General features: G+C 43.8%; 1 protein-coding gene across 1 annotated transcript; it reads left to right on the top strand.

Annotated features, from left to right (window-relative positions):
• The first annotated feature begins 2,592 nt into the window (after positions 1-2,592).
• On the top strand, positions 2,593-4,068 carry kcns3a (potassium voltage-gated channel, delayed-rectifier, subfamily S, member 3a). The gene has a single exon (XM_078213740.1). The coding sequence runs from the start codon at positions 2,593-2,595 to the stop codon at positions 4,066-4,068; it is 1,476 nt and encodes a 491-aa protein (XP_078069866.1).
• Positions 4,069-12,993: the final 8,925 nt, after the last annotated feature.

Genomic DNA, 12,993 nt, shown 5'->3' with positions numbered 1-12,993 from the left:
CACCAGCAATATCATCACCATCAGCCGGAGGACCAACACCACTAATAGGTTATTGGTCACAGATCTACAGGGCAGAGGGGGACAGCAGAGAGCTGAAAGTCATGCTGGCATATTGTCTACATGATGTGGAGATGCCGGCGTTGGACTGGGGTAAACACAGTAAGAGTTTTAAATCTGTTGGACTTTAACCTGGTGTTGTTAAAACTCATACTGTCTACAAGCAGAGGATAATCTTCCTCAGCATCTTTGAACACCAGTGTCCCAAGAGGCTCAGCATGTTGCGTCAGGTCATGGCAGGCATTTGCAGCCTGCTAGAGTAAGACATGCTGCCGAGAAGTTCACTTGGCCATGTTTCACCAGTCATTGTCAAAGTCACCACCACCCTCAACTCCTTTGCTCTGGATCCTTCCAGGGTTCATCCAGTCACATTGGCAGCATCTTGCGTTGAGTGGCACGACAAATAGATAAGACATGAGATTGATAGTTTCCTTGCCGGGGTTGGCAATTTATGTGAACTTTGCCTGCAATGACATCTGACAGAATAAGTGGACGCTTGGATTTGTGGCCCTGACTGGCTTCTCATATGTAGCAGTTAAGGCAACTATGAATCAGTAGAGTATTTGTCAACCACAGTGGCTCCACTCCATCATTGTGCAGATGGTGTACAACTAGAAAAGGATGTTTATGTAGGTATGCACAACAATCCAAGATGGCTGACATGATTCCTTCATCCTGTTATAGTTCACTCACCGTAATCACTTCACACATCAAAATAGATTTACCGTTGGGTACTTGGAGACAAGGATTGAGGCAAAAGGGAGGCCAAAAAGTGATTCAGTGAAAGTCATATGACCCCAGCTGAATCACTGAACAAACAATTGACAAGTTGAAGGTGCAGTTCAGGTGCCTGGATAGATCCAGCCAGGAGATTCAGAATAATAGTGCTGTGCTATGCTCTGTAAAACATTGCAGCAGAACAGTGAGGTTTGGATCTGTCGGAGGAAAATGCAGCACAGATTCTTATGAGTGATTCTGAGGAAGGAAAGGAATATGAGGAGGAAGAAGTGGAAAGTGATTTGGGCAGCGCATCACCAATGGCACACATTGCTGCCAGGAATGCTCACATTATCCTGGGGTTTACATAGTCCTACCGATTCAGCCATTTAACAACCACATGCAGAAGCCACTTTTGTCCTCCCAAGCAATGACTACAAACAACTAAACTTTCTTTTCGCAACACCCTGTCAAAGCATGCTGTCAATTCACATTTTCCCATTCATCATCGCACAACTGAAAATGCCACTTTCCAGCCAGTAACCAAGATTGCAAAGTGGCATAAGACAATAATATTTATGTGACTCTCATATAAAACAGAAACTTAACATTCTAACAATAAGTAAAGGACTCGTGCATACCCTTGTACAACTACCAACTTTTACTCTTTTCCTATCACTGGTGCAACCCCTGTGACTTCATGACAGACAGAGAGGCAGCTCAGGCCCCTGCTCTGACTGCTGAGATGCTCTTCACTGACGTTCTCTGGGTTTTGTATCCCAGCAAAGATTGTTTCATCTACACATGGGCATAAGGCACCTTGTGGGGTACTGGAAAGGGCATTGGGTTAGAAATGGAAGAGGTTGTGAAGATGAGCCATATTGAACTCGAAATGTTAGCTCTGTTTCTCTCACACCCCAGTTGCTGTGTATTTCTGTTTTTACACTAGAGAAGGCTGGTGCGCTTTATCTGGCTAGCCTAAAAGTTTGAAAAATACCCCAATGTACTCTTGAAAGCATAATTTAGGTTTTATTTAGCACCTTCTTAAATTTACCGTGCTATCCATTCCAAAGACTCCTTGGTCAGTCTGTTCTAACAAATCACCATCCCCTGTGATGAATTCTGAATCTATTCCTACCACTGCCTGATATATATAAACGTTATTGTTTAGAAATTTCAGTTAGTAATATCAGTAGATAAATGCCTGATGTACTCAATGACGTTCCTCAAATTTAATGTCAGTGTTAATTCTGTACAAATCTAATGTCTGTTAATTCTGTACTAAAAAATAAACAAATTTCAATTGATAATATAACCAATAAATGCTTTTTAAATCCATATTTTATTTTCTCTTGTTGAAATATTGTAAACTGTGCTCAAACTTTGGAGCTCTCATTTCCACTGTTAGTCTGACTAACTGTTCCGGAAGATAAGCTTTTGAACCTTTGGACCCGATGCAATTTGTGGGTCTTGAATGTGTTATTTCATTGGATTCTGGGATATATAGTTAATTTGCAGTCTATCTTCATATCATGCATCATAAATAACCAGTGAAAGTAAATGTTTTGAGGGAATTTCAGTAAATACTGTAAATCACATTACAGGTAATTGCTTATGGTATCATGCGTGATTTAATGCTTATTTTATATTGTGTGTCCTCCATGACCTCTGTTTTAGAATGATAACAGATATTTCTTGTAATGTCCTTTATGTTTTCAACTGTAAGATGCTAAGTAACAATTGTTGTATTTTAGGTGTAACGTGTCAATTACTTGGAGATATTAAATGGAAGCAACAAAGCGATAAGGATTCGTCGACATGGTTTATGGGCAGATTTTCGAAAGGACAGTGCCTGATCATGAACTTATCAACATAAACGTGGGAGGATTTAAACAGAAAGTCGACCAGGGTACCCTGCTGCGGTTTCCTCACACCAGGTTAGGAAAACTACTGAACTGTGACACTGAGGAAGCTATTTTAGAGCTTTGTGATGATTACAATGTTGTGGACAAGGAATATTACTTTGATCGCAATCCCTGCTTGTTTCGGTACATTTTGAACTTCTACTACACTGGGAAACTGCACGTCATGGAAGAGCTTTGTGCATTTTCTTTCAGCCAAGAGATCGAGTATTGGGGGATTAATGAACTTTTCATTGACTCTTGCTGCAGCAACAGGTACCAAGAGAGAAAGGTGGATAAAGATTGGGAACAGCAAAGTGATGAAAGTGTTGATTCTTCCTTTGAAGAGCTGTCAGCCTTCGATAAAGATTTGGATAAATTTAACAATATGTGGTGTGGAGAAATAAGAAAGAATGTTTGGATCAGGTTTGAAAATCCTGGACACTCACTCCTGGCCAAAATCTTGGCGATTTTATCTTTAAGTGTGGTCCTTACATCCATTGTGGCTATGTGCATTCACAGCATGCATGAGTTCCAACAATTTGATGAGGATGGCAAAGAGATAATTAATCCTGGACTAGAAGGACTAGAGATCGCATGCATAGTTTGGTTCACCGTGGAGTTCATTGCAAGGTTCTTGGTCACGCCAAGTTTAAAGAAATTCTTCAAAAGCCCCTTGAACATAATTGATTTTGTATCAATTCTACCATTCTACTTCACACTGGGTGTGGAGTCAATGGATGAAGACAGCGAGGAGTTAGAAAACGTGGGTAAAGTGATTCAAATCCTTCGTCTAATGAGGATATTCCGTATCCTGAAGCTGGCCAGGCACTCAGTGGGGCTACGGTCATTGGGAGCCACACTCAGGCACAGCTACCATGAAGTTGGGCTCTTGCTCTTGTTCTTGACAGTTGGGATCTCCATATTCTCTGTCCTTGCTTATTCTGTTGAAAAAGATGAAACTGAGTCAGGGCTTCATAGTATTCCTATGAGCTGGTGGTGGGCAACCATCAGCATGACCACAGTCGGGTATGGGGACACTTACCCTGTCACTCTATTAGGAAAACTCATAGGAAGCGTCTGCATTCTATGTGGGATTTTGGTAGTTGCTCTCCCCATTACTATAATTTTCAATAAATTTTCCAAGTACTATAGGAAGCATAAAATGGTGGACATTGACCGTTGCAATGCAGAACTTGTAGAAGATTGTTCTGATTTACCTTACATGAATATTCGAGACATATATGCCAAAAATATGCACTCCCTCATAGCTAGTATCTCTTCCATGGTTAGCACCAATGCCAGTGACCATAGCACCATAGATGCCTCTAGCATCCAAGATCTAGAAATTGTTCAGAACACCACAACATTTGAGAACTGTTCAGCAAAATAAAACATTATTTTGTTGGCTAGTCTCACTGCTTTTTAATCAAAGTTCCGTTCTATGATTTATTTATTTGTTGCATTTTAAAATACTCAGGGTATTATTTGTTTGACATACAAAAGCTATTTAAATGATTGTAGTATCAAAATGGAAAGAAGCATGTGAATTAATTTCCTGACTTCTACTTTATGCAAGTATACATGTTAGTGTTTTGTCTGTTTCTAAAGTAAATGACGATGCAATAATAAACTCAGTAAAATGAAAACATATGACACCGATTGTATGCCTGCAGGAATATATGATTTGTTTTGTTTTTCATTTTAGGAACGAGATGCAAACCAGCAGAAATTATAACTGCATCAGTTTAGGAATAGTTTCCATTTCTTATATGCGTGCAGAAAAAACTGCATGAAAAGAGAGAATATAGGATTTTAAAAATATACATATATTCTGTACAATGGTTAAAGTAATAAAGCACTTAATAAATATTGATTTTAAATATCTAGAGTGTTTTTACTAGAATAATATTTTTTATAATGAAAATGATATTATTCAAAATGCAGACTCTATTAAGTTGGCAGTTAAAATGAACAAAAGTAATCATCATAATTTAAAAGTTAACTCAGGAAATTTTACATTTATTTGGAACTTGCAGCTGATTTCGCCTTAGTTGATTATTTTGTCTTTAAAGTCAACTCGCCTAAAGTTTGACTTTGGACTTGGAAGATACTGGGAGAAAACTGACTACCATTGTTGGCTCAGTGGTAAGCAGAAGCCAAGAGCTCAAGTCCTGTAGACTTGAACAGATAATTAGGGTAACACTTCAGTACAGTGCAAAGAACGTCATTCTTCTACTGATGCATTACACCAATGCCACAATGGATGTAAAACATCCCAAGAGACTATTTGAAAAAGAACGGAGGAATTGTCCTGATGTCCAGGCCAATATTTTGTCGCTCACCAACATCAATGTAACAATTCTTTTATCATTATCTCATTGCTGCTTGTGAGACCTCACTGTGTATGAATTGGCTACTGCAGTTTCCTACATTACAACGGTGACTACTTTATGTCTGTAAAGTATTTGGAGTGTCATGAAAGATACTAGAGAATTGCATTTTTTAATACAAATTTCCTAGAGATTCAGAAAGAAATCAAAAACTTAGTTCATATCTGGAGCAAGCAATTGAGAATTGGGAATATGTATCAACTTTCCCAATCTTCTCAGTATAGCCTCTTGGGGATTCACTTAAAATTTGGATTATTCTAAGACAATTGGAATTTAGTATCTGGAAGTATGAAAGTGTGAATTAAGCTTAATCCTTATAAAAGCATGGCACGGTAGCACAGTGGTTAGCACTGCTGCTTCACAGCTTCAGGGTCCTGAGTTCGATTCCCGGCTTGGGTCACTGTCTGTGTGGAGTTTACACATTCTCCTCGTGTTTGCGTGGGTTTCGTCCGGGTGCTCCGGTTTCCTCCCACAGTCCAAAGATGTGCGGGTTAGGTTGATTGGCCAGGTTAAAATTGCCCCTGAGATGCGTAGGTTAGAGGGATTAGCGGGTAAATATGTGGGGGTAGGGCCTGGGTGGGATTGTGGTCGGTGCAGACTCAATGGGCCGAATGGCCTCCTTCTGCACTGTAGGGTTTCTATGATTTCTATGAAAATAAGTTTGGGCCCCACACCTCAGGAAGGACATACTGGCACTGGAGCGGGTCCAGCGGAGATTCACACGGATGATCCCAGGAATGGTAGGCCTGACATACGATGAACGTCTGAGGATCGTGGGATTATATTCATTGGAGTTTAGGAGGTTGAGGGGAGATCTGATAGAAACTTACAAGATAATGAACGGCTTAGATAGGATGGACGTAGGGAAGTTGTTTCCATTAACAGGGGAGACTAGGACGCGGGGGCACAGCCTTAGAATAAAAGGGAGTCACTTTAGAACAGAGATGAGGAGAAATTTCTTCAGCCAGAGAGTGGTGGGTCTGTGGAATTCATTGCCACAGAGGGCTGTGGAGGCCGAGACGTTGAGCGTCTTCAAGACAGAAATTGATAAATTCTTGATTTCTCGAGGAATTAAGGGCTATGGGGAGAGAGCGGGTAAATGGAGTTGAAATCAACCATGATTGAATGGTGGAGTGGACTCGATGGGCCGAATGGCCTTACTTCCGCTCCTATGTCTTATGGTCTTATGGTCTTATGATCCATTTGGGAGATATTTCATTTTTAATTATGCGATTAAAAATATGGATTTCTGAGCCAACTTATCTCAATGTTTTGACCCTGGTTTACAGCTATTAGATTGATTAGAACTAAGGTCAAAGACTGAGATTAGTATGTCGTTTATTAACTCAATCTCAGCAGTTAAAAAAATTAATTAATAAATTGCATTTGAAAAAGAGATTTTACAACATCTGAGCTTTTATGGCTTCATCTTTCACACCTAAACAAATGTATTGTGGTATGCAACAACTTATGTGCCTGAGTAGCTGTTTCATCTACTAATGAGCAGCTACAGAGAGCATGCAAATGGAGAGTAGGATTAACTACAAACAGATTATAACCTATTCTAAAGAAGGATTACAATTTCTTTGCATGAAAAGATGAAAATGCAATTTCTGTTTGAACCAGAATGTTATAATAAAACTAAATAAGTAGTTTATTTTTAAATAGAAAATGAAGAACAGTGTCATATTGCATACATGCAGTACATCATAATATTTTCCAGGTTAAAAGTAGGTAATAATGCAAATTTTTTTAAATCTCAAAACAAAACTGAGAATTCTGTGACCAACAGTCTAAAACTGTAAGGTTGGGTTAGGTAGAATGGCCATGCTAGTGTCAGGGGGATTAGCAGGGTAAATGTGTGGGGTTAAAGGAATAGGGCTTGGGCGGGATTGTGGTTGGTACAGACTTAGAACATAGAACATAGAAAGCCACAGCACAAACAGGCCCTTCGGCCCACAAGTTGCGCCGATCACATCCCCACCTCTAGGCCTATCTATAGCCCTCAATCCCATTAAATCCCATGTACTCATCCAGAAGTCTCTTAAAAGACCCCAACGAGTTTGCCTCCACCACCACCGACGTCAGCCGATTCCACTCACCCACCACCCTCTGAGTGAAAAACTTACCCCTGACATCCCCCCTGTACCTACCCCCCAGCACCTTAAACCTGTGTCCTCTCGTAGCAACCATTTCAGCCCTTGGAAATAGCCTCTGAGAGTCCACCCTATCCAGACCCCTCAACATCTTGTAAACCTCTATCAGGTCACCTCTCATCCTTCGTCTCTCCAGGGAGAAGAGACCAAGCTCCCTCAACCTATCCTCATAAGGCATGCCCCCCAATCCAGGCAACATCCTTGTAAATCTCCTCTGCACCCTTTCAATGGCTTCAACATCTTTCCTGTAATGAGGTGACCAGAACTGCGCGCAGTACTCCAAGTGGGGTCTAACCAGGGTCCTATAAAGCTGCAGCATTATCTCCCGACTCCTAAACTCAATCCCTCGATTAATGAAGGCTAGTACGCCATACGCCTTCTTGACCGCATCCTCCACCTGCGAGGCCGATTTAAGAGTCCTATGGACCCGGACCCCAAGGTCCCTCTGATCCTCTACACTGCTAAGAATGGTACCCTTCATTTTATACTGCTGCTCCATCCCATTGGATCTGCCAAAATGGATCACCACACACTTATCCGGGTTGAAGTCCATCTGCCACTTCTCCGCCCAGTCCTGCATTCTATCTATGTCTCGCTGCAACTTCTGACATCCCTCCAAACTATCCACAACACCACCTACCTTGGTGTCGTCAGCAAACTTACCAACCCATCCCTCCACTTCCTCATCCAGGTCATTTATGAAAATGACAAACAGCAAGGGTCCCAGAACAGATCCCTGGGGCACTCCACTGGTCACTGACCTCCATGCAGAGAAAGACCCCTCCACAGCCACTCTCTGCCTTGAAGGGCCGAATGGCCTCCTTCTGTACTGAATGAACTTCAAATTTGAGTAGCTACGCAAATAGTTTTAAACAGGAAATCCTTCAACTTTGAGAGCCAAAAGCAACAAGTAGAATGGGAATACTAGTCCAAATCATAGATGACTTATAAGGAAGATTTTTCACATCCTCCACCTGGCAGTATTGTGACCAAAATATTGATACAGCAGTATCTCCCCATTCCTAGCCAATAGTTAGGCCTCCATCATTTAGATCGGGACCTTGAAGTGGGTGACCCTAGTGTTTGTGCAAAATTAACAGTGCATTAGCAAATGGAAATCGGGATCCTTTGATGTAAATAGGACCCAAATGTAATTTTGAAGTGCCAATGATTGAAGTGTGTGCCCCACATAATAAGAAAATAAGATATAGGGGCAGAAATAGGCCATTCGGTCCATTAAGCCTGCTCCACCATTCAATGAGACCATGACTGATCTGATGTTTCATGTTTCATCCAATTGCATTGCAGCTCCAACCAATGGTCCTTAAAGGACCTGTAGCCCACTTAGGAAAAAAAATGTGGGGGAGTAGTTTGTAAGCAATGTTTGTGGGATTAGGAAGTCCTAAAAAACTGCTCCATTCCCACTGCCACTGAGTTGAAGCCCAATTCATAGAATCGTGGAATGGTTACATTTGTCCCATTATGTCTGTGCTAATTCTCTGTCAGTGCTACCTAGCTGGTCCCATTCTCCTACCTTTTCCCGGTAATCCTGGGAATGATTTCTCTTTTGGATAATAGCCAATTCAATTTTGAAAGCCACAATTGAATCTGCCTCCGCCACACTGTTGGGCAGTGCATTCCGGATCCTAACCACTTGCTGCATAAAAAGGTTTTTCCTTATGTTGACTTTGTTCTTTTTCGGTCATCTTAAATCAGTGCCCTTTGGTTTTCGACCCTTCTGCCAATGGGAACAATTTTTCCTTATCTATTCTGTTCAGACTCCCCATGATCTTGAACACTTCTATTACATATAGCAATCTTCCCTCCTCTAATGGAATCCAGCCCCAGCTTTGGCTATCTATATCAGCATGACTGACATCTCTCACTTCTGAAACATTCTGCATGCTCTCTAATGCCTCAAGATTAAATACAATACTTCAACTGAGCTCAAACCTGTGTTCTGTAAAGGTTCATGATAACCTCCTTGCTTTTGTACCATCGCGTTGCGCAATGTAGTGATAAAGTCGGGTGTAAAACGTTTAACGCGATTGGCGCTGGTTTTCACAAATGGCGCCATTTTACAAGCGCCGGATTTCCGGTGCAGTCAGCCTCTCGCTGGAAATAGCTGAGAGGCAGGTTAATGCATTCAAATTTATTGTAATGTTGTTTTACTTCTGCTTAGAGAGCCCGGCGCTCAATCGTCCGGGCCCACCCCCCTTTCTGACCTCACCGAGAAAGGTTCACACCGGCGAGGAGTAGACATGCTCCACATGAACGGGGAGCAGTTGACTTGGCCTCGCCGGTGGAACCGGAGGCCATTGAGGCCCCGCCCCCCGGGAGACCGGGTGGGGGGTGGTGGGGCGATGCCCCTTGGGCAGTGCCAGACTGGCAGCGCCATCCTGGCACCTGGGCAATGCCAGTCTGACACCTGGGCAATGCTCACCGGGCAGTGCCAGGGGGAGGGGCCAGTGGGAGAGAGGAGGTCCACTGCCACTCTGCAGGGAACAGGAGGAAGAGAGGAGGTCTGCTGTCACTCTGCAGGGATCGGTGGGGGAGAGAGAGGGAGAGGAGGCCCGCTGCCACTCTGCAGCTATTGGTGGGGAGGGAGGGAGAGGGGCTCGCTGCCAGTCTGCATTGATCGGTTGGGAGGGGGGGAGGGAGGGATGGAAGGAGAGGGGCCTGCTGCCACTCTGCATTGATCGGTGGGGCAGAGGGCAGCAGGATACGTGATTGGTGAGGGAAGGGCAGCGGGTCCACGATCGCTACGGATTGGGGGTCCGCGATCGGTCTAGACGGCAGGGGAGGTCAGCGGGGGCTGTATCCCGGACCGCGGGCCCCCACGATACCAGGGGGAGGGAGCTGCTTCAGGCTGCCTGCACTAGAAGGGGCCTGACAGCTTTCTCTTTTCTGTCAGGTCCCTGCTACTGCTCATGTGCATGTGCTGCATCAGAGGCCTGCACATGTGCACTACCTCCCTCTGTAAGGTTTTGGGTGCATTAAGCCCCACACACAAGCTTCTGCAGCGAGCAACAGGCTTGCTCAAAATTTTGCAGGCAGAGTGTGTATGGGGTGGCCTGAAAACAGGCCCAAAAGACGGATCAGAAACTCTCCCAGTTTCAAGTCCGTCCAGCACTTAGGAAAAGAAAAGGTAAAATCGCCACTTAAGTCTCTCCTTAGTCACTTCACACTTCTCTGCATTATATTTTATCTGCTACATGTCTGCCTGTTCTGTCAGCCAGTCTGCGATCTCTTGAAATCGTTATCCTCACAATTCACAAATCTTCCAAGTCATCAGAAAATTTTAAAATTGTGCCCTGCACAATCAAGTCCAAGTCATTGATATAGATCAAGAAAAGCAATACCGAGCCCTGTCGACCCCATGGTTTCCCCATCTCCAGTTCAAAAAGCAAGAGTTCACTACCACTCTCTTGTTTCCTGTCATCCAGCCAACTTCTCTACTGCCCTTCCCCCCAAGATTGTCTCCTCCCTGCTTTAACTTACCTGGACTAACTAGGTTCCAAGGTGGAGTTGCTAGATTTGCCACTTGAAAATGTATAAGCAGTTCACTGCTGGAATGACCCAAATATAAACATGTGTTGAGCTCAAATCAGGTTGTGGAGATGCCGGCGTTGGACTGGGGTAAACACAGTAAGAGTTTTAACAACACCAGGTTAAAGTCTAACAGGTTTATTTGGTAGCAAATGCCATTAGCTTTCGGAGCGCTGCTCCTTCGTCAGATGGAGTGGATATCTGCTCATAAACAAGGCATACAGAGACACAAACTCAAGTTACAGAATACTGATTAGAATGCGAATCTTTATAACTAATCAAGTCTTAAAGATACAGACAATGTGAGTGGAGAGAGCATTAGGCACAGATTAAAGAAATGTGTATTGTCTCCAGACAGAACAGCCAGTGAGATTCTGCAGGTCCAGGCAAGCTGTGGGGGTTACCGATAGTGTGACATGAACCCAAGATCCTGGTTGAGGCCGTCCTCATGTGTGCGGAACTTGGCTATCAGTTTCTGCTCAGCGACTCTGCACTGTCGTGTGTTGTGAAGGCTGCCTTGGAGAACGCTTACCCGAAGATCAGAGGCCGAATGACCGTGACCACTGAAGTGCTCCCCCACAGGAAGAGAACAGTCTTGCCTGGTGATTGTCGAGCGGTGTTCATTCATCCGTTGTCGTATCAGGTACTACCTGATACGCTGCAGGAAAGGATGTCCCGAGGCATGGTCCATTGGGGAAACCATGCAGACACTACGACAACGGATGAATGAACACCGCTCGACAATCACCAGGCAAGACTGTTCTCTTCCTGTGGGGGAGCACTTCAGCGGTCACGGGCATTCGGCCTCTGATCTTCGGGTAAGCATTCTCCAAGGCGGCCTTCACGACACACGACAGCGCAGAGTCGCTGAGCAGAAACTGATAGCCAAGTTCCACACACATGAGGACGGCCTCAACCGGGATCTTGATTTCATGTCACACTATCGGTAAGCCCCACAGCTTGCCTGGACCGGCAGAATCTCACTGGCTGTCCTGTCTGGAGACAATACACATTTCTTTAACCTGTGCCTAATGCTCTCTCCACTCACATTGTCTGTATCTTTAAGACTTGATTAGCTGTAAAGATTCGCATTCTAATCAGTATTCTGTAACTTGAGTTTGTGTCTCTGTATGCCTTGTTTATGAGCAGATATCCACTCCATCTGACGAAGGAGTAGCGCTCCAAAAGCTAATGGCATTTGCTACCAAATAAACCTGTTGGACTTTAACCTGGTATTGTTAAAACTCTTACTGTGTCAAATCAGGTTGCCGTGGCTGGGGTGAGAGGTGGGGAAAGAAAGTGAGTTTTTTCTTTCTGCTTTTTTGGTTGATAGAAACAATTAGGTGAAAACTTACCCCTCAACAACAGTCAAATATGGGTGGGATGGTGATGGAACAAACTGTAACATTTTAAAAATCTGAACCTTGACTGCAATCTGCCTGCTTCTGTGTTTAATGGAAGCAGGACAAAGGGTGAGCTTCCAGGAGGCGGGTTGGCAATTCAAATATTTTAATTAGACCGGTAGCCTCTGATTTAAAATAAGAACAGAAAAGTTTGAAAAACGCAGTTGGTCCAGCAGCATCTGTGGAGGGAGAAACAAGAGTTAATGTTTTGAATTCGTATGACTCTCCTTCAGAGTTCCGGAACAGCATCAGATGGATTTGAAACCTTGGCCTCGCCTGCCCCAGAATCGTGGCGGGCGAGGCTCGCAGATCGGAATTCTCCGTTGGCCTCGGGCAGGATTTTACGAGCCTCCCCAGAGCTCGGTCATAAAACCCCACCTGTTAACTCTGTTTGTCTCTCCATTGATGCTGCCAAACAAGCCGAATTTGTTCAGATTCCCAGCATCTACAGATTTTGCTTTTATTCTAGCAGCGATTTAACTTTGCAGGTTTTATAGTGAATGGCCACATTTCCCATGCTTCATGAACCTTAGCAGTTGAAGGAAGATGAGGAGAAATTTGGGTAAAAGATATGTGTCTTTAGTGCAGGATTACTTCCTTGACCCCTTCCAAATTCCTCTGAACTATCAGATCTCTTGCCCCCGACACCAAGATGCAAAGACCATCAAGGTTTGGGATTTGACCACCCCTTTTTGGATCAGACTTACTCTGGGGCCAGTGATTGTACTCACCAACAGTTGAGGATCAGAGCCCAGCCAGATCCATTCTGCTCCAGGGTTGGAGATTGGAACCACCCTCCTCTCTCCCTCCCCGCTGC

Source organism: Mustelus asterias, chromosome 5 (genome assembly GCF_964213995.1).
Source record: "Mustelus asterias chromosome 5, sMusAst1.hap1.1, whole genome shotgun sequence".
NCBI lineage: Eukaryota > Metazoa > Chordata > Chondrichthyes > Carcharhiniformes > Triakidae > Mustelus > Mustelus asterias.
Note: the sequence above shows the minus strand (reverse complement) of the source record. Positions and strands in the feature narration are given on the sequence as shown.